Source organism: Gobius niger (genome assembly GCF_951799975.1).
Source record: "Gobius niger genome assembly, chromosome: 3".
NCBI lineage: Eukaryota > Metazoa > Chordata > Actinopteri > Gobiiformes > Gobiidae > Gobius > Gobius niger.
Window position 1 is genome coordinate 36,427,128 of NC_136854.1, and position 22,639 is coordinate 36,449,766.

General features: G+C 42.1%; 1 protein-coding gene across 1 annotated transcript in view; it reads right to left on the reverse strand.

The window, feature by feature from the left end:
- The window catches only part of LOC306960911 (uncharacterized protein), a 56,085-nt gene extending 38,295 nt beyond the window's left edge, over positions 1–17,790 (reverse strand). The window contains exon 1 of the mRNA XM_079553518.1: positions 16,485–17,790. Coding sequence (XP_079409644.1) covers positions 16,485–16,701 — 217 coding nt within the window. The 5' untranslated portion in view covers positions 16,702–17,790. The remainder of the gene's footprint in view (positions 1–16,484) is intronic.
- Positions 17,791–22,639: the final 4,849 nt, after the last annotated feature.

Below are 22,639 nucleotides of genomic sequence, written 5' to 3' on the forward strand. Positions count from 1 at the left end.
GGGGGATTAACCCAACCCCAAAATACGAAATTAGCTTCTCTGCTGCGAGAAACTCAATTGAACTTCAATGTGTGAAATAAAATGCGCATGCCTTCAACATTGCATCACCAGTGTCATCCTTCCATTTGGGGGTTGTGGCTTAAGCTGTAGTTTGTTTTGTGCATATTTATTCTTGGAGCATAAAACTTGATATTGCCCCGACATCTGAAATAAGGAGGGTGCATGAAGTTTTAGGTTTCAAACTTTTGGACCAATTTGTCCTTGTATTGTTGTACAATTCAGAATAGGCCTCATTCACAACACGTTCTTATGCACAAATTTGTTCTTAGGAAGTTTTTTGGCATTCACAAAATTTGTTCTTAGTTGAAAGCTATGGAAGAACAACTCCTAAGAACAGTAAGTAAAAAATTCTTCAGTTTCGTATAGGCTACATATTAAAATTATATTGAATCTCATAATTAATAATCCAATAAATTAGTAATATCACTTGACTAAACTATAAATATATATAAATAGCACTAAATGCGCACTGCATTGACGTTAATTGTGACGAACGTTGGTCTCGATCTCACGAACTCGTGTTAACAAGTCGAAGGCTCTCCTCATTGAGCCACGTGAGCATCACACAGCCACTGCTAGCATGATTATATGTGGATTGATGGCTGTAACAGGTGAATAGTTGAAAGAATGAATTAAATTTGAGTGGTTAAATACATTATAAGTGTACATTTTGTACTGTAATTCACCTGCTCAGGGACTACAGATGGAAACTAGCTCAAGCTAAATCTGGTGCAAAGCATCTAAACTCAACTAAACTCAACTAAGCTATTTAGTGTAAGGGGCGGACCTTACCTGCGCTCGCATATGAAGAGAAGCAAACCGCTTTTGTGAGGTACAGGTTACAACATCTATTAATTTAATAATAATTTTGTAATGAAGGCAAATTTGCCGGGGCGCCCAAAGATTTGAGTGGGTGCTTGAGCCCAGCAGCGCCACGGGAGCGGTTGATTTAAAGGTTGGTTATTCGTTTTGGATGTCATTTTATGGTGAATGAGTCGGTGACATTATGCTAATTAGTCGCCACACGCACACGCTTCCAAGTTAGCATTCACCAACCTCAAAACAAATTATTTTCCCTACTTAAGTGTTAGAGAATGAACAATGGTGTTCGAGAGGATAGATGAAGAATAGGCAGCAGTCTGGATGTCTTATACAGGAGAAGTTTATTTACCATCAGTGCGGGACCCGGAGACATGAACTCGAGACATTGTGCCGCTAGTCCTCCCATTCAAGTCTGTCTATGCTTCCACAGAAAAGGGATACAAACCCTCTCGAGCATCATACTGATACGCAAGCAAACATTCAGTGGCTGAGAGTGGCGCCTGAGCACCACAGTCAAGACTATAGCACGATTGTACACCTTGAATCTGGAGCGCTTTTCTGACACAGCCTTAAGAAGATGATCCTGAATGAGGCCTAATGTTTGCATCTATACATCCAAGTCTAAGTTATCATGAAATTACGATCTGCTGCACATCACAAAGAGAAAATTCAGAACTAAACAATCTATAAACAATGGCAGCTGCCGTCAAACATGTTGGTCTGTGCAGGAAACACTGCACCGTGTAACATCATAGCATTGCCAAAAGCTTTAAACGAAAAAAAAAAGGGAATTTTGCATGATATAGTTGCTTTAAAAGTGAATGCTCGGCTTTTCGAGCGTAGTCCGTTGAGCTGCCGCGGGTTACTTTGAAGAAGGCATTACTCTCTGTGATTCACTCAGTGTTGTAAACTCAAATGACTCATAGACTTAGAGTTAAATGGTCTTCAGAGCCGCCTGTATCAACCCGGGAAAGCAACGCAGCAAACGCCAAGTGTCAAAAACCTCCCACATGATCGCGCACGTCAGCGATCCCTTGAACCGTCGGGTCAGATTCCTACACCGCCCTGACTCCATATGCATAAATACTGGCATACTGGCTCTGTGAAGTAAGCGCCGAGGTTATGTTCCTTCCAGCTAAAGCCCTCGGCCCTCCCCAGCCACTTGCAGATCTGTAAACTGTTTATACACTTCACTTCCAACACCTGGATGAGGGCCAAGGAAAACCTAGAGCGAGGCCCGTGAGAAGGCACCGCAGACCCCACGATTTTCGGCAGGAGAGCAGAGGAGCACAGCGATTGCATCTTGGGTAGCAGCAGGAGAAGACAGAAAAAAAAAAAAAAGAAGTATCGACTCGCCAATACCACCTAGCTTGTTCTTTTAGCGTCTCCTGAAGGGAATGCACCAGAGGAAGTTGGAGCTTGAAAAGGATCCATGTAGGCCACAAAACTAGCCACAAAAATCTTCTCATGTTTCAGATGCAGAGACCCGAAGTAGTGCAGCGTGTTTGAAGTAGGAATGAAAGTAGCAGTTGGAAACACGGTATTACCTCTAGAGGCTATGGCTGTCTGTGGTTGAGAAGAGTCTGAGAAGTTAAAATACCACCAAACAGCAGCGAACATATAATCTCTTTGGTCAGAACAGTCATTATAAAATGTGCCATAAAGGTTTTAAGCAAATATAACCAACAACTTTTGTCATCATTGTGTGCAGCAGATATACTAACAGCTGTATTCTAACCAAGGTGGAGATCGTAGCTTTGGCTCCGTCTTGAAATGATGCAGATTTCAAGACAATCAGGCATGGATAAAATGCAAAATGAGATGTAAATGCTTGATTGTGTTCAGTTGTTACACACTTTAATCATGAAAGCACATCCCAGCATTTGTGCAGACTAAAATGAGACTAAACTAAAGGAAACGTTGTTTATGAGAAACTAAAACTGTGACTAAAATGTCGAGATCATTGTGTTGTGTGCAAAAATGAGACTAAATAAAAATGAAAACAAGAGGCTAAAATAATCAAAACTTCCAATGACAGTTTGAAAGAGGCTCATATCATTTACATCCACTGCCAAGGGAACAGTGGAGAACAAACATGAAGCAGGGGATGTTGATTAAAGCAGTACAAAGTAACTCATGCCCCTAGAAGCAGGTGTCGTACCATGTTACGTTTTTTTTACTCATTAATTGTCCGTGAGAGTAAATACTACGCTGACAGAAAAGACAAAGGGAGAGAGGGATATTGTACATCCAATTACACAATGGAGATCATTTTTTCCACTCAAACTTGGCTGTAAATACTGTTTAAGTGGCGCTAGCCCTGCGGGCTAGCGCCACTTAACTTAGCTTTGCCCGTTAGCTTCTCTTTGTGATCACATTAGTATGTATTGGTGGCTCCGACCCAGAGACAGGAAAGTTGCAATTGTGGTTTTCTGTATTACCCCCAGAGGGACTACAAAAACAAGTTACTTAGTACTGCTTTAAACATGATTAAAAAAAATATTATGATGTACATTTACGTGCAATTTTAGTCGACTAAAATTAAATGGCATTTTTGTCAAAACACTAAAACTGTCATCACAATTAATACTGCTCCAATGGTAGAGCGGGTCATCTTACAAGAGAGAGGCTGTCAGTTCGAATCTCACACAATCTTTACACAGCTGCAGACTGTCATGATGTCCTTGAGCAAGACATTTCATCCACAGCATGGAAGAAAATCCTGACTTTAGCAGGACTTTAGCTGTGTGAATGTGGAGGGAGTGAGTGGTAGGGGCCAGTGGTACAGCAGGCTTGCTTCTTTCAGTCTACCCCATGAAAGAAGCACTACTCCACTACAATGGTACAGTATAGCTTACCACCACAGTGTATTTATTTATTATAACAGTCAGTTTAGATAGTATTAATATACGGACTGTGAGAACCAAGAGTGAACATTAAATTCCACGGAAATCCTAATAAGTAGCTCATTATATGTTACAGGAAACACGTTTAAATAATTATTCAGGCCTCTCGTGCTAAAGTATGTCGTACACATATTTTTGTACATGTTCATTCATGGATTTGCTTCAGGGTGTAGCATACATTAAAACATGAATTAGCTTCATTGCACAATAGTACATGCTGGGTCATGATAAAAGCAACATTTGAGTATATTAACGATGACTCACAAGCTCTTTATTTAAAATTCTTTATGAGTGCGACTAATAGTTCCATAACGTCTTTACCTCACCTGAACCGAGGACATTTTCTCTAGTTTGGCTTTAATCCAAAACCTTAAAAAAGCATCAAAATAGCGCTGAAAACGAGGATGAAAACGCAGACTGCAAACACAGTTACGATCCCTTTTGTATGTCTTAGCTTTCAAATGAGGCACTACACTGTTGACTAAGTGGTTCAGGGTTAACCTCGCATGACTAAATCCACCACTGTTGTCCTGTCTATTCGTACGTCACTGTTCAAATCCCAGCTGGGCCGTCACAGCACAAGCAGCACAGCCACGAGCGCTGGGGCCACGTCACTTTTCATGCCAATCATGTAAATACGAGTCCAATCCTCGACATATTCTGCAAGTGTGATGTAAGTCCAAGACAGAGCCAAGCCCTCAGATCCCCCGGTGCCCACAGTGACTCCCAAAATGAAAATAAAATAAAAAACAGCCACATACAAGTGTCAAGCAAGAATGCACCTGTGTGAGGCGATGTACTACCAATGGGAACCGTATTCACAGAGTGGGAAAAGGGCACTCCGGGATAACGCCACATTCACTTCACTTGAGTTGATGAAAAGGAGTAAGTGTAGAAATATGCTTTGTGAATAATAAACGCAGTGTTTGAAGTGTAACCAGTGAGAAATTGTAAATGCGAGGAATAAAGATAAGCTGCACAAACCAGGAGTGTAAGTTTAGGCAAGGCGTACAGTTTGCTGAAATGAATGGCTTTTAGACACTATACACAATAAATATAACATGCAGCACCTTAGAAGTTCTTTTTTCTCTCTTTTAAATTAGAGGATGTTTGCGCCGTGGTGAGAGGCAGCAACACATCTCACAACAGATGGGAGCAAATACGCCTTGTTGCAACAGGAAACACTTTAAAATACTGGAAGTAGAGGAAATTTGGAAATCCAATCTCATTAAGTCACTCAAGAAAAATGCTTTCGTATTTGTCTAACTGAGATTCTGCAATAATGTAATGTTGTCTAATCCAGGGGTTCCCAAACTCCTAAAATCATACAGCATCATGAAGTCCAAGAACACACCAAACAGGTCCAGGATAAAGATATTGAAAAGTTTAAAGCTGGGTTAGGTTATAAAAAGATTTCCAAAGCTTTGAACATCTCTCAAAGTACAGTTAAATACACCATCCAGGAATGGAAAGAGTATGGCATCACTGCAAACCTGCCAAGAACCGGCCGTCCCCCTAAACTTACAGACCGAACAAGGACAGCACTGACCACAGCTGTTACCAAGAAGTCTTTGATGACCCTGAATGAACTGCAGAGAGCTACAGCTCAGGTGGGGGAAACTGTCCACAGAACAACTATTAGTCGTACACTGGACAAATACGGCCTTTATGGCAGATATATTTGGTATATATTTGGCTCTATTATACTAAAACAGATTAATTCAGTGCGAACATTCAGGAACATTGTCTTGAAAATAGTGATGTGATGTTAATCACTGACCAGCTCTTTTTAACCGTTTTTCCATACTGAGATAAGTTCTTAGCTTAGACAAGTTGATGCGTAACTTTCTGGTCTTCGTGCGTGCACTCAGTCACACAAAAAGACCAAAGATGTTGTTAGCATTTAGCCTCTCCCAGCATATTCCTATGGACCCAAACAGGGGTGAAGTTAGAAGCGACCAAGCTCTTCCACGTTATACATATTTACAGTTACGTGAGTAGTTACACAATCCAAGTATAGCTACACAAAATTAAACATGTCGATTTTCTAAGCGGGTACTATATTGTAAGGCGTAATAACACCTTAGGAGCACTTCAACATCCGCGCAGTAATATCTATAGTGAAGATATTACTGCGCCGACGTCGTAGTGATCGTGAACTTCGCCCCCGTTTGGGTCCATAGGAATATGCTGGGAGAGGTTAAATGCTAACAACATCTTTGGATATTCGTAATCTTAGCGGGACTTTCAGATAAATTACCTAAAGTTTTATCGATGGCGTCTTAGATATCGTGAGTTTTTTGGCTGGCATTATGAAAATTGTATATTAACAACAGACAGTATTTTGTACGGCTCTTTGAAAGGAACGGATGCCAAAGACTCGGCTCCCAGTAAAGAGCCGTAAATCTCATCACTATTCTAAAGTTTCCACCATTGGCACAATATCGGCTAATGACAACTGTTTCTAATATGCTTTCCTCTTTACAGCTGATAGTAGCAAACGGGCTGTTTCTGTCTTGAATGCGGCCAAAGATACGAGAGACATAGCTTATTAGCATGAGCGTAAACCCACAGCCCAAAACTAGCATGTCCTGCAGTGACGTGTATATTGAATACCAATCGGAGTCATGGGGCTTTGCTTAGCCTCAGCCCGGCTCTCATTTCCGATGCGCACGCCGCAGCTCAATCAGCCGGGCCCTGGCGGATAAAAAGAGATCGCTTGCCTGACTCTGTGAATATTAGCTAATGCCACATTTGCAAGTCTTCAAGAGCAAAAAAAAAAAAAGGGGAGAGTGGGCGGGTGATGGTGGGGCAAAGGCAATGATGGGGAGATACAGAAGAAGAAGAAAAAAAAAACACAGGGATCTGAGACCAGGGGGATAAAGATAGAGTAAAATCATTTCTCTTTGGAAGTGTGAAAAAAAGAGATTATTCCTCCCAATAAAAAAAGGCTATGAATGGCTTTGTAGTACAAGTGATGGAAGTGATGCCTGGATGGGGGATTACTCTCTTTTCATCATTAAGCCCCATCTGGTATCCTCGCTCGGCCACGTCTGTCCAGGCCCCCGTGCCCCTTTAAAGTCGCCGGCTTGGGTTACACATCAATACGTTCGCCCATTGCAGCTGTGCAGGCAGGGAAAAAAAAATAATATATACGCACGGCTATTGCCCACCGCTCATACACGGGGAAGCGCACACGGACACATGCACAAACAAGCCAGGAAGAGATGCGCATCGATTACCAACGCTCTGTGAATGCAACAGCCAATGAGGAAGAGTGCAGAGAGGACGGGTGGACAGGCAGACTGAATAGGAAAAAAAAAAAGAAAAAAATAGAGCAACACATGCCCCAGTTGTACCGAATCCCAAAGAAACAAACGAACGACAAAAGCACAAAAAAAAAAAAAAAAAAAGGCCAACTCTGGTGTTTGAAGCGCGTCTGTTTCCAACTTGAAAGAGCCAGTCATAATTAAAACCAATGGGCAGCAATGCGAGATAAATGGATGGAGCGTATAGCGTTCACCAGACCCTTCCTCGGCTTTCAACTCAACCACTGGTCCGGTGGCTGGCAGATGTGCGGGGCCTTTTTGATGTGCAAACGTGTTCATTTACGGCAAAGCACTGGCAGGAATTACACATTTTCTACAACATGGGGTTGTTTCAATAAAGCCATGATTTCTAAAGGGCCTATCTCACCGGAGAGACGTTGCGGAGATGTTGATTTCAGCGTCGTCTTCGCATGGTCCCCGAAAGGGCTACCCGGTCTCAAGCAGCTGTGGCGATGTTGCGAACACTATTAGTTTCTGAACTATTATCTTCAACCCTTGAGATGTTTCTGTGACGTCCCTGGAATGTCTCCGAGATCTGTGGGATACCAAGGAGATCTCAAAGAGTCGTATGGAGTCTCTTTGAGATCTCCTTATCCGACAGGTCACAACTGCTTCACGACACAACTCTCATGGAGACTTTTTTCAAGTCTCCATGCAGCCTCCACTGAAATTGAACATGTTTTCTGCGAGACTACCTGGAGACTCGCCTTATTGCCAGGGGACATATCAGAGACATCATCGTGATTAGCGGTGACTTGAGTCTCCAGCCAGTCTCCAGGCCGGTGAGATAGGCCCTTTATAGTTTTGAATACTGATATGATGAATGAAAGAGTCGCTGTGATTATTTTAATGTTGCAATAACAAGAAAGCTCCTCGTACCAGGGCAAGTTCTGCACCACGTTTGCATTTTGAGGCGAGCGCACAGTTGTCATCAGCTGCCACCAAGGGCCCCGTTAATCACTGTCCACGAACTCAAGCGACTCTGCAACCCGACTTGCTGAATACTGCACAATAACATGGAGGGCGGGCCTAAAGTGATGTCATACCTACAGTACAGTGTTAATTTGCTCTATCGGGGGATCTCATTACGTACATGCAGCTGTGTGGAGGCTTTTATCATTAGTCACTTCATTACTGTGCTTGTACCAACACATTCCAGTGAGCATCTGAGCCTCGGAACATGTGTTTAGGGATTTGCTTAATTTCTACACTTAGAATATTGAAGCAGCATTTAGATTATTTTTGCCTTGATGAGCACAGGGAAATGGTGAGGGCTCGGAGTGAAGTAAGATGTCAACATTATATTGTTCGTCTTCGCCTCATGTCTTTATTCATTTATACTATATAACAAACTCAAGACAATGCTGTATTATTTTTATGATTATTTAATGTTTTTTTGGTGGTGTAATATCAAGGCAATTATGTCAATTGTGACCAACCAAAACCCTAATCCAGTATAATAACAATAGGCTTTTAATGTCATTGCGAATCACTACACAATTTTCTTTGACAGCACTCCCTTGCATAGCAGCATGAAATAAATAAAACATAAGTTAAAAGTCAGTGTAAATAAACTGAAAGATTCTGGAAACAGGGTTAGAGGAATAGTATTTTCTTGAAGGCAGGACTGCCAAATGCATTATTCTTTGTTATACATTTTGCAGTAAATTCATTCCTATCAGGACTGTTTTGCTCCCAGTAAAAGGGGAATCTTTATCACTACAGTATGACGTTTTGCGGGATTCTGGTCATACGAACCCTGTACCCAACGTGTTTGTTTACAAAAAATGAAAAAGGATGTGAATGTAGTTTAAATGATCTATGTAATTTATGTGTCTATAATTGTGAGATGAATTACATGTCATATTAAAGTGTACAAACAATCAGATATTGGTTTTCAAAGAGATATATCTGCTGAAGCATTATTGTAATTATCCATCCATGTTCAAGTTGGTGATGCTGTTTCAGTCAAAAAGCACAAAGAGCATCTGTAACTTTGGTGCCTTCTTAAAGAGGGTTGGATCAGTGAAGTGTGTTGCTTTGTTTTGTTTTCTATATTACCTTGTCTGTCAGTAAGACATGTTTAAGTTTGTGCTCCATACCACGTATATGGTGAAGAGCAAAATAATACTAAATGAAATAAACTGTTATCGAGGTCCAAACTCTTCCCTTTCTGTTCCACATGTTTCAGAAGCAAAACAAAGCTTTACTGTCACTGTAATGCTAACAACAACAACAACAAGCCTCACTCACATTAAAAAGGCTTCATAGTTAGATACACAGAGCCCCAACCCCCAAAATGTCTTTAAAGGGACTAGATGCAAGTTGGTCATTTTTATACTCACTACTGCCACCTCAGGTCTTACACGTAACTGCAGCTTCTATATTAAGCTCGTGCGTGACGGCACTTCGGACCCGAATTTACACCTTTTTGAGTGACAGTGCAGGATTTTAGAGGCAGTTGTGGTGAACAGGTCTGAGCTCATTCTACACATTAGGACATTGTTGGAACATGTAGGAGGAGGAAAATACATAATTTCAAAACATTTTTAAACTCTGTGTAGTCCCTTTAACAAAATACTGAAGGACAAAAGAGATTTTATGACATTAAAAAAAATGGGTATTATTATCATGCTGTTGTGGGCGGAGCTCCCACGGATGCACACACTAGAATACACATTACTGAAAGAACAACAGAACGACGATGAAAAGGTTTGTGAACTGCGATGAGAACAACGTGGGCAAATAATGCCTTTGGATGTAGCTTATGAAATTATTCAGGTGCCAAGGCAAATAGTAGAGGAAAAAAGCAGCTAAAAACGAACTATGAAGGTATGGCTTTATGCTAACACCAGCTAAAGTCGTGCTAACAGCAGTTAAATGCTATGCAAAATAGCACCCTTTTCAACAGTGGTATGATGGAAAATCGGGCTGTCCTCTCTCCTCTGGCACTGGGCTGGGTAGGAATACCTCCACATCCAACCCACTGCATTTCCCTTGGCTTGGGAGCGGCAAAAAGAATACAATGTTCTGATTGAATTTGATTGATGGTTTTACAGTATATGACTTCATCATGAATCCATCTCTTCGAACAATTACACTGTTTCACACCATTTCATCAAGGTTAGTTTCAGTGATGGTCAGATGGTCACTTTCCCGCCTAGAGACATACCATGGCACTCTTTAAACCCTGGCTTTTGGTCACAGATGATGTTAGACGTCTGACATTAACTTGAAGGACGTTTCACTTTCCAGCGCGGCGGACCTTTTATTCTCGAATCTAAATTGTCTGGGGAGGACGCCGCTTCATCTGTGGACCGTGTCATCTGCACACAGGGCCTCATCAGCGGAAGAAAGAGTCTATCATTATCTCGTGATCTCCCTTTTTCTCGTCATTCCTACGCCAACAAAGAGTCCAATATTACAAATGGACGAGGATAAATCGGACTCAATTTCAGTGGAATTAAAACAGGCTTTTGATTTGGCCCAAAAAAGGGAAGCGATAATGAAGAATTCAATTTGATTAGTTAGGGTAGTTTGGGGCGCTTTGACCATCGTCGCTCAAAAGATAAGTGTGGCTTGCCTTTCAAAAATAAAGCGCAATGCCTCTCAATAACGCTGCACGGTATTTCCTGAAGAGTTTTTATTAGGAGAATGAGCTGAATGGAACTTTTTTTGTGTCTCAAACTAAACTTGCGGAGTTACATTAGACTACATGTGGTCCATGTGTTTTTTTCCCTTCTACTGCTCTGTAATGAAGAAAATAGGGATGCACAGAAAGTGGGATGCACATATCCGATACTGGTGTCGGATATCGGAGCCGATACCGGAAAATATACAATTTGGAGTATATTGGTTACACATGTGTGATACTGAACCGATACTTCGCGCCTCATTTTGAAGCAATGAACCTGGAGAATTCCATCGCTGAATTAGTTTTACCCTTCGCAATTGTATTTTTGATCGTAGCACAAAATGCCACACTAGCAACAGCATGCTAAAGCTAGCAGCAGCATGCTAATGCTAAGTCAGCTAATAAAGGCTGGGACAGAAATGATTGAATCACAGGAAAAAAGCCATTGCTGGAGCGGCCAAGTGTTTGAATTTTAGTTTATGAAATGCTGTTAAAGAGACTAGATGCAAGTTTGTCATTGTATACTCAGTACTGCCACCTCAGGTCTTAAGCGTAACTGCAGGTTCTATATTAAGCTCGTGCATGACGGGACTTCGGACTCGAAGTAACACCTTTCTGAGTGACAGTGCAGGATTTTAGAGGCAGTTGTGGTGAACAGGTCTGGGCTCATTAGGACATGGCTGGAACATAGGGGAGGAAAATACTTAATTTTAACATCTTTAAACTCTGTATAGTCCCTTTAAAGATCTAATATACACACATACATACGCACATACAGAGCTGGGCAAATCTTAAAAAAAATCTCAATCAAATCAATTTATGTGTGTTGTTTATATTAATGTGATCTAATGATACTCAAGGATATTTAGTGTAGAAAAGTGTTGTTTGTTTTTTTGTTTGCTTGTTTTCCATTACAGTTTTTTAATAAATACGAATTGTTAATAGATCTCATTAGCAAGAAAAGATCAGACTTCATTGTTCTCACACTGGAGAAAAGAGGAACATCCACGTTTTCATTTAGAGGAAAGCCACTTTTAAGAAAGCATCTTGGTATCGGTTAATATCAGATATCAGCAGATACTCAAACCCCCGGTATTGGTATTGGTATTGTAAATTGGCTAGCCATTTGCAGGATAAAAACACATTGGGAAAAAAGTGCAATGAGCTCAAAGTTTACTGTCAACGTATAAAAGTACATTACACGACATAAAACAAACAATTTTTGCTTTTTTTTTTTTAATTCGTGCTCAAGCTTTGTAATTTGGTGGTTGTCTTTGCAACACACCTGTCCTCTGTGCTTCCTGTTATTGTAAGCAAGATTAACTTGAAAGTAGCAGCCGAAAACAACTGTATTTATGGTAAGTGGATGATTTATATGCAACAAACACTAACAAACATATTTTAAGGTTAAAGTCTTGTATTTCAATCTCCTTTATTTCAAATTCTTTCCTTTGTTCATTTGTTTTCGAACAGCGCTAATGAACAAGGGTAGAAAGGGTTGGCGCTATAGCAGTGAGAGGCAATGTAGGAAATGTTGTTAACAAATTGGTTGGACCTCAGCTGTTTCCCCAATGCCTTCAGGAGCATTTTCTCCGCCCGTTTGTCCGTCTCTTGTTTCGCTTTAGTGCTCCTTCCCTCCGAGTCGAACTTTGAGCTGCGTGCACATCCGGACAGCCTAAATGACAATGCTGCCGGCAAAAGCGAGCCAGGGTTGACGGGAGCGGCGTGAACAAAGAGCGTCTCCCTACTTCTTTTTCTCCTTCCTTTTTCCCTTCCTTCCTCGCAGCTCCCTTGTCAGGCGGCGTGGACAGCCCCGAGCAGATCAAAACTGTTTGTAATCCATGGTTTCTCCTCTTGAAGTCTGTGTGTTTATGACATGACCACATCACTGCCTCTTTCTCTTCCTCGCAGCTCTTTGCCTGTGGTCCGTGTCTGTCTTTATTAAATCACATGTTGGAAGGTGGAGGACATGCTCGTTGTCCTTGTGGCTTGACAGCATCTCCAAACGGCCAGGGTGTTTTTCTGCACTGCGTCTCTGACAACTGATGGGCAATTAATTTGCAGAAACCGTGTTCCCCCCATTCCTTTGTGTTCTTGAAAAGAGAAGATTTCTCGCTTTGAATATTGTTTTGAGTGGTGGATTTCAAATTGAGACGCAGTGACGGGTGGCTTCTTCTGGTCTGTTCAATAGTGATTTCATCAGGTGTAGCTTAATGCTTTGTTTGGACCAGGATTCCTGCCTTGTTTTGAGTTTACTCCATGCATTAAAATGTATTTTAGCTCTGGATTTGGTCTCAAAATATGGTGGGTTTGCAAGCTGCTTCAGGTGTGACTCTTGCTCCTCTAATCATCTAATTCACATGTTTTGGTCTTTTGAGTTAGTCCAACCCAATAACACAATGGAGGTCATTTTTTTCACACAAACTTGGCTGTAAATACTGTTTAAGTGGCGCTAGCCCGCCGTTAGCTTCGCCCGTTAGCCTGTTAGTTTCTTCTTCGTGATTATCGTGCTTGAAAACAGGGGAAAACAATTTTGAGAAAAATCAAAACTTTCTCTAAGTATTCAAAAACTACTTTAACAAATGCTGAATTATGAATATAGTTTTCTACTAAATAAAGAAACAAAAACATGGAGAGGAGCAAAGTGATTCAACAGCCCAAAAATACATAAATAACGGAGCATTGTGCTAATGCTAACGCTAGCTAGCACTAGCTACGACTGCCGTTTTTTCGCTTCTACTGAACAATCTGCTGTGAATAAACATTCACATGGACCCGCTTTAGACTTGCCTTTTATTTGTATGTGATAAATAAGTTTATGTTTTCTATTTTCCCCCTCGGTGAGGCCACACCCCCTTCTATGACGCAACGCCCCCAGAGGGACTACGAAAAGGATATATAAAGGTTAACAAGTTACTTAGTTCTTTTAAAGAAGAAACACAGGGTTAGTCAATTTTTTTTTATTTTTTTTTTGTCCTGGTTCAGCTCTGGATATGCGATTAAGTCCTGGTTCATCAGTTTTTATGTTCATTCATTGTGCACGTTCTTCAAGTCTATTGTATTGTGAGGCTTTAGTCCAAACTTAGACACACCTTTGTCTCTCTTCAGTTCATTACTATAGGTTTTGCTGCTGTGTTCTCTGTCGTAATGCAATACAGTTTCCTGAGGTATTGATGTGAACAGAAACCCTAGTCTGGACTCTGGCTGTCATCACGTGCTTTACACTGTAGGTCTCTTAAACAGGAATGCACACAACCCGCAGGAATGACATGTCTTCTGCGGGCCTTGCCTCTGTCTTTTCCAGCCACGCTCCGGTTCTTTTCAAACGCTGGTAATTTGCGGAAGGGGGACCCAGCCACAGATCACAGACTAAGGGCTCGAGAAAGGCCTTTCGGGGAAGGGGGGGGGGGGGGGGGGGGGGGGCTGCGACTCTGGAACTTCTTCAATGGAAACCGCATGGCTTTTAATGGCCCCAGTCCGGGTGGTCCAATCAACTGCGAGATGACATTTACTGACATGTGTGTCTGCAGCGATTAATTTCAACCATCGAAGTGTTCGCACTGTATAGCTCCGGTTCAGGATGTTTTCGATTGTGACGTATCTGTGTGAGTGGTGCGGTTTATTACAAGATGGGCTGAACGAATAACAGCCACATTTCTGACTTTGGTTTAGAGTTACAAAATAGAGGAACAGGCATGCAATATGTAATGAAGATGTTGGTTTCTGAGTCAATAATGTGATTACCAAGGCACGGTTGCGAAATAAGTCATTTTTTTTAACATATACAAGGCACTTCATGACGAAAGAGGGTCTTGGCTGGGACAAATCTAGATCAAAACTAGGAACACACGACCATCAAACCAAGACACTTTGAATGTGTTATATATGAGGTAAGAAACAGTTTTCCTTTGCAATAACTATGTACTGTTGATATAATGTGCAGCAATACCTTTAAGTAATAGCACTCAAACTTAAACAACAAAACAAGCTGTACTGTTAATTGGTCTGCCCGAAACCAAAATAAAGATATTTCATTCAATCCCATAGGCATTTGGTTATTGTAGCTCAAAAGCATTCCTTCTCACTTCAAGTGAAAGTTCATGGTACAAGCACTAAAACATTTCCAGATAAGTTCTATGTGATCTCTATTTGGCTTTTGACTGAAAATTTAAGTAATAAGAAACATCTTCGTCTTAGTGGAAGACGAAACCCACCAAACAACACGGCTTTGATTGACTTCCATCAACAAATCGCTCATGTTCGAACTTAGCCACCATAAACAGAGAAGGCAGTGCTGTTGACAATGTCCCGGGCCTCAAGGTCAGAACGTAAACAGCACTCAGTGCAGCTGACCACATCAAACCCCCGACTCTGTAATGTTTCTAATCTGCATCAGAAGAATCGCTATCATCTCACTTCATCAAGTCTTTGTGTCCGTCCCGTCCCTGCTGTCGCCACAACAATGTGACATCATTGTTTGAAAAGCCGCAAACAACCTTTGTGATGTGTTGCATCCAAAGCAATGGGAAAATCCCTAAATGACAACATGGTGTATATTCACAGTTTCAACAAACGCCGGTTCAATGCAAGGTTAATATATTTCGCTATTATAAACTTTGCAGACTCATATCAGCAAATTAGCCATGCTTTTAATATCCAGCAACATTTGAAATAATAGTATTTGATAAAAAAATTAAAAAATATCTAAAAACTTAATGTGTACTCAACCTTATAAAGTAATTTAGAGTCCATTTAAATGATACAATGGTATTACTAACAAGACCTACACAAGTAGAGAAAACAGCAACCACAGCAACTACTACTTTCTGCTAAAATTGCCACAAAAATTCAACAAAATAACCAGAAAAAAGATATTCAGCCAAGGAACATCAAAAAAGAGTTTTTGCCATGCTGACAACCGACATTTTATCCAGTTTGAAGAGTTAAATACGGCCAGTATTGTGGGTCGGTCTGCCGAATGGTATCCCACAGAGAGCCCATGGTTGAGGGACTAAAGCTCCGAACGGGAGGGGTGCCATGGTGGAGCCTCCATGACCACAAAATGATATCAGCTTAAGTGTAATAAATATGAATTCTTTATATAATGAGACAAATTGAAAGACAGAAAAGTATTTGTAAGCCTGTATAATTTGATAAGTCCAAATAATCGGCTTAAGAGGATGATAACCGTAATGGCTACCTGCAGTGCTTAGAAAGAGCCAGCTGCGCCCCGCCAAGTCCTCCATCGTTCACACTGAGCTCAAACAGTCCCGACTTCTCTTATGGTCAGCACGCCACAAAATGGACAGAACCTCTCCCCAGGGCTTCAAATAAAAGGCCTGTATTAGACAAGCACCGGGGGACTTCTAAGTTTACTTTGCTACCTGCGGTTTCTGCGCATTAGCCTCTTCTACCAGCGGTCATCGCCCCGCAGTGAAATGAATACTAAACACGTTAAGTTAATGCCGTCCGAAGCATTAGTCTTTTTAAAATGCATGTATTATTTCTTTAAGATAGATCCAAAACAGGCATATCTAAAAACCACCTGCAGGAGTCATTCGTCTTTTCAAACAGAATCCTGAGCTGTCTGATAGCGACGTCGCTAGCTCTCAGCATATCAACACAGAAAAAGCATGCAACATTAAAAATACATTACACGTCAATAGTTTGTATTGATAGCAGTAGCGTATAAGCGAGAGACTAACCGTAGCAGACATGTTGGAGACCCCCTACCTGGCACTCCCTGAATTGCCGACCCCCGCTGCTCGTGTTTTGTCGAACCATAGCGGCCCATTGACAGCCTCCCCTGGTTTGCCAATTTCCCGTTGGTGGTCCAGAGTTTCGCCCGTCCTTTTTCAGCATTGTGCAACTGGAATAGGTGCGTCCTCCTCTGTTCACGCTGCGGTAGTAGCTCCACGATCTGATTGGACGGCGCCGAGCGAGACTTCATCAGCAGAACATCCCTGTCGTCATGACAACTTGCCAATAACCCAACAGGGGAGTGTTTGTCGAAGGGTGGGGCGGCGGGCACGTTTTCGTTTCTTTGACTGGATTTTGACGACAATCCTTTTACATCATCGCTGCATCATTTCAGTCTCCGCGGTTTGTCAGAACGAGCGGCTAAGCTAATCTGTTTAGTGTCCGATCTCGCCGAATGCCACGGCCAATCTGCTACGATCTCGGTCCACCAGCAGCTGTCCCATCGGGGTTTCTCAACCCTGTCGTGCCATGTCTCCTGCCACAATGTCCTGCACCACAGGACGCCGAATCAGCTTAATACTGCCATAATTACTATTCTGTCACATGATATTCTGGGCAAATCCGGGAGGAGGGACCAGTGAAAAACTTTGTGCGCCGATTGTTTGCTGGTGTACTTCGCACAGTGTTTCCGCAGAACTAAAAAAAGAAAAGGTCTATCCATGGCGATTTCCAAAAAACTGTTTCGACTGGACTAAGAAGGGTTTTGTACATGTTTATAGCAGAAGAGAAGTATTCAGAATGGGGCTGGAACAGCGCAACAAAGCGCTGAAAGAGCAGGAAAAAGGGGGTAAAGTGAGAGGTAAGTAAAAGCAAGGCTTTATCTTGGTGTCAGGCATGGCACCAGCGGCACAAACACATGAATGTTGGGCTCATAAGACTCCTGCTGTGATGCTAGCCTGCTAGCGCGCGATTAGTGCAGCGCGAACGGCTGGTTCCCAGGGTTCTTTCCCAGCTGCCTCCTACTGAGCGGGAGATGATGACCTTGGCCGCGGCAGGAGCTCCAGTCCCCTGCTAAGACTGAATGGTGTGTCGGGATGAGGGCCCTAGCCTGCAAACTCCTTTGATTACTAATCCCCCAACATTGTGCACCGCTAGGCACCCTACCTGGCTCTGTAGCTTGAGGCGGCTTGGAGGTGACTATTGAAAGCAGGTGATGAATGGGCAGAGCTGCTGGAGACCAGACTCCCTGGGTAGCAGAGGGACTCGGCGGACCCACAAAGAGCTTACAAAGTGCAGTGTGGATCTCATCTGTTTGAGTTTGTCATGTTGGGTCTTTGATGAGTGAAAGACTTGTTCTGAACTATAGTTTCATGTTTGAGGCAACTAACTTTGCTCTATAAAGCACTGATATTATGTATCTTGACCAACGTCCAGTATGACTGTCAGCAAATGCAAATCCTCTGTTTGTGATTTAAGTTTTGCCCATTTTGCTATTTCCAGGTCAAATACAAAGTCATCCACAATAGTGCCTGATTATTTAAGTTGCGCAAATTTAAAGAGCCGTGAATCAAGCCTAGCTCTTTATGAATGACCTGACAGTGTATAAAATGTGTCATGACAAACCGACGACTCCAATACAATAACATTTCGTTCAGGGCAATGGCGGTACGCCTCGTCTACGGATTTTAATTTTCGCTTTACCAATGTGTGATCCCAAATCGATCATCAACAGACACTACGCTATATAAAATGCAAAATCTTGTAGAAAAAACGCCAAGACGATGTGGCATTGATTGAAAAATGGAAACACCAACCTCATTGTACCGTCAGCAGCGTGCTGCTTGGAGAGAGGCTGCTGGATGCCAGACTCTAAAGGGGACCAGAGCTGAATGCCTCTTGTCAGGGTAGGCTTGATGTGATTATCGCCCCCTGCTAGGTCTGGGATAGTGATGTTGTGTGTAGCTGGCGAGGACGCTCCAGTGGCACTGCGGGATGCCCCTCTGCCTGTCCCCACTCCAGGATGCTCCGCTCCGGACGCAACAGGGGGTGGGAAGCTTCAGCCATCTTCACTGTGGAGTCCGCCTGTGTACTGTGCATGCGCGTTAGTGTCAATTCGGGTTATGATATCACCATCTTTGAAAGTGAGGAATCTGGTTGCTTTTGATGCAAATGCGATGTCAAGACAGCTTAGGCCTATACGTTATTTTGAATGGCAGACGCGAAAAAAAAAAAAAAAAAAAAAGATAATTTAATTAGCTTTGTGAGTACTTATGTATGTTTAAAACATTTAAAGCTATTCCCTAAAGCGAGTTCACACCCACTGGAGAAATATGTAAAAAACAAATCATTGATTCATCAGCCCAAAGAGAACCTCCTCCACCTCTTCCCTGCACCGAAGGGCGTGTTGCTCCTGGCTCAAGTCGACTGATCGTCTGCCACTTATTGATCTATGAATTTGCACATAGAATAACAACAGTGTCTTTCTCAGCTGTGGGAATGTGATTTGTGTTCAGTTTTGTTATTTTGAATGTTTTATTGTGGAATAAAATGTGTTTCTATGTATTGTTTGTTTTTATTCTGTAAATAAGTGCCCTATTTCCTAAACATGCCCCGTCACAAACAATACAGTTGCGTGTAAGATTGAAGGTTAGTCCTGACCCTCTGTCACTGAATGTGCTGGCATGTTTTTGATGAGGGACAGCAGGACAGCTTGTGTCCACACATAATGGAAGCTTCAATAGATATGATATAAAGCTATCACTCTGAGCTTATTGCTTAAAGGGACTAGATGCAAGGTGATCATTTTATACTCACTACTGCCACCTCAGGTCTTACACGTAACTGCAGTTTCTATATTAAGCCCATGCATGACGGCACTTCGGACCAAAATGAACGCCTTTTTGAGTGACAGTGCAGGATTTTAGAGACAGCTGTGGTCGTCGACACATTAGGACATGGCTGAAACATAAAGGGGGAGGAAAATACATACTTTGAACATTTTTCAACTCCGTATAGTCCCTTTATATACAAGCTCATATACAGTAAAACTTGCCTCGCAGTAGCCGACTGTCAGGCTGTAATAAAACAGTAAATAACAAAAATCATTTATTTTTGACTTTTTTTCTCTTTTCAATAGATGTTTCATGCTTGCAAATGTAAATTATAGTGTCTTGATAAGAGATGGGCAAAGTTTTTGATGCAAGGGTCACATTGGGTTTTTGAACTTTCCACGAGGGCCAGACCAGTTGCAAATTTGGTTGTTTCAAACAATTGCAATTCTCAAATAGACTGTAATCGCCTAAACACATTAAAAGAGCAACAAAATAGCAGCAGTTATGCATTATCTTTCTTTATGTCAATGAAAACATCTGTGTGTTTTTCCCCTTATTAAGAAATGTACTGTATATCATGTTTTGAGGGCTGGATTGAAGGGCTAGGTGGGCCGCATTTGGCTCCCGGACCTTAGTTTGCCCATGCCTGGTTGAGATGGTGATGTGTGTACAGCTCTTACCTCATTCCAATTAGGTCTCGGGTTTGATTCTTGGACTGGGTGGGGTCAGTGGAGTTTGCATGTTGTCCTCATGTCCTCGGTTTCCCCTATGACCAAAAACATTTACAATGGGGGTCAGGACTCCCCTATCAATAGATTCTGAATCTTACCGTCCTTGTTAAAGAAAGATAAACATTTATGTACACACACACATGCATTCCTCTATTTGCACAGCACACATTACGCATCACACTTGTATTTTGACCACCCAGGCCGGTGATGAGGGGAATGAAGTGCCTTCTGGGTTATCAGGGCCTTCTGAGTTATCGAGATTTACCCCACATTGTAGCACCCGCCCCCCTTTTGCCTTCTGTGCTGTCCCCCTGGAGGCAGACAGGGGTAAAATAAGACTTCAAAGCCAACTCCAAAATAGTCCTGACACAAACTCATATCCTTATGCTGTGTATGGCAGACGTGTGCACCATAGCAGTGTGTCCCCGCTCCAGATCCGACAAGAGGCAGTGACAGGACAGAGAACAGGACAGCTGAAGGGGAGATTATGAGGAAGGGGGGCCTTGACATTGCTGTGTTTTGATGCAATGGGAAAATGGCATTTATGGGAGAAAAATACATTAGGTTTTGTACATAACGCTTTTTGGGAAACTCAAAGATGTTTTTTATTGCAATCTTCAGTTACTCACAGTCTCACACACACCACAGCTGTCCTGATGTAGACCGATGGAAACATGGCTGCCAATCGGTGCCAAAGAGTGCAGTGTCTTACCTATGACAGTATGCACCGACCCGAACCACTATGGATCCAAATGCTCTAACCACTAAGCGCCTCATTTACACCAAGTACGTTACGTCCATGGCTCGTTTTACTTACGACTCTGCCATAACAATAGGATATATTTCAAATCAAGCTGGTGGTTTACTGCTGTCTGTCAGGTGTACGTCACGTCTACGGCTCTACAGCAGGAATATGCATCGATTCTATTTTTGACGGACACCATCAATAAAGTTCAGGAATGTCCACAGTTACCATGGAGATCCGCCATCTTTGCAGCTGTTAGCACACATTTCCATAGACTAACATTAGCTAAAAACAGTATAAAAAGTGGAGAAAAAACCAGTGGAACGACTCCGCTAGCTGCTGAGTTACTGCTGGTAAATACATCTAACACACTGTGCTCTCCAAGTGTTTTACTGTGAACAATAACTCCAGTATTGTAACTTTTAAAATCTCCATTAGTTTACAATGGCTGCTAATCCCATAATGCTTAGCGACATGATGTGACGTCATATCGCTAAGCATTAAAACACTTGGACACCACAGTGTGTTAGATGTATTTACCATGTTAGGCAATGGAAATGTATGCTAACAGCTGCAAAGATGGCCGATTTCCATGGTAACTGTGGAATTTCCTGAAGTTTGTTTATCCTAAATAATGAGCCATGTTCTCGACAAAAGGGCAAAACACCGGATAATTGCCTAGTTTTAACATTTACGTGAGGGCGGAACTGCTTCTCCGTGTTTCGGTGGGACGATAAACAGCATAACACCACTTCAGAACAACAACATAACAACATCTCCTGGAAAAACTTTAGCCCGCGACCCGCGTCTCGTCTCTTCAGAAGATATATAGCCGAAATAAGCTAAAGCTAAAGCCGGGTCTCTCCACCGTGACCGCGCCGAGGCCCACCGCACGGCCCGCCTTTCGTTTTCTCTCACACAAACTCGCCACGGTTTGAAACTCCGGGGACCGGGTGCACGTTTGCTTCAGACGTCAGATATGAGGATGGGGATGATTGTAGGAGGACAGGGACAAGGAGAGGAGGACAGAGGACAACAGACAAGGAGAAGACCGAGGGGGAAAGAGGAGTACCTGAGCGGATGATGGGAGGAGGAGGAGAGGACACCGACAGACCGACGGCTCCATGTGATGTTTCCTGAGGCGCAGGTAAACGCGTTAACATAAAAAACGTTATTTATAAAACGCTAGTTATAATCTAGGAAATTAATACAAGCTCATATACTGCATGTTAATCTCAGAAAATAACCTGGCATTACTGATTGACATGTGATTAACAGGCTGCATTATTACCTGAGGGATTAAAGACATACGGACACTGTTTAAACTAGAATGCGTGATTTGACGTAGCCTACGTAAAACGGACCGTGGACAAAATGTAATGAGGCGTAATGAAGCAATAATGTGGACTAAAGAAGTCTATGAACTTGCCTAAAACTCACACAGAGGTGGAAAGTTTTTGATTTATTTATTACATACTAAAGGCACTATACCTGTATCTAATTCTAAAGCATTTGTATCAATTTAATAAACTTGCAGGCCGGTTTTCTAACATCTCTGTGAAAATGACCCTGAATAGTGACCCTTGCAAGTTGTAAAATGTGCCAATAAACTCGTCTCTGTGAAGAATTGGTTTGCTACAAATCTGTTATGACAGTTATGAATGCATTTGGACACAACTAACATTTAAATTTAATGGCTTCCTCTTTCATTGATTGTCATCAACAAAATCATAGGGCCTGATCTTTTATGGACTGGATGTAGCATGAAAACAAAAGGATGTTTTGCTCCCACTGTTTTAATGTGGCATACATTACCTTGAATTCAGATTTCTGTTTGTGTTACCGTTAAAGTCATCAAAAGCTGTCACTGTTGCTTTCTTA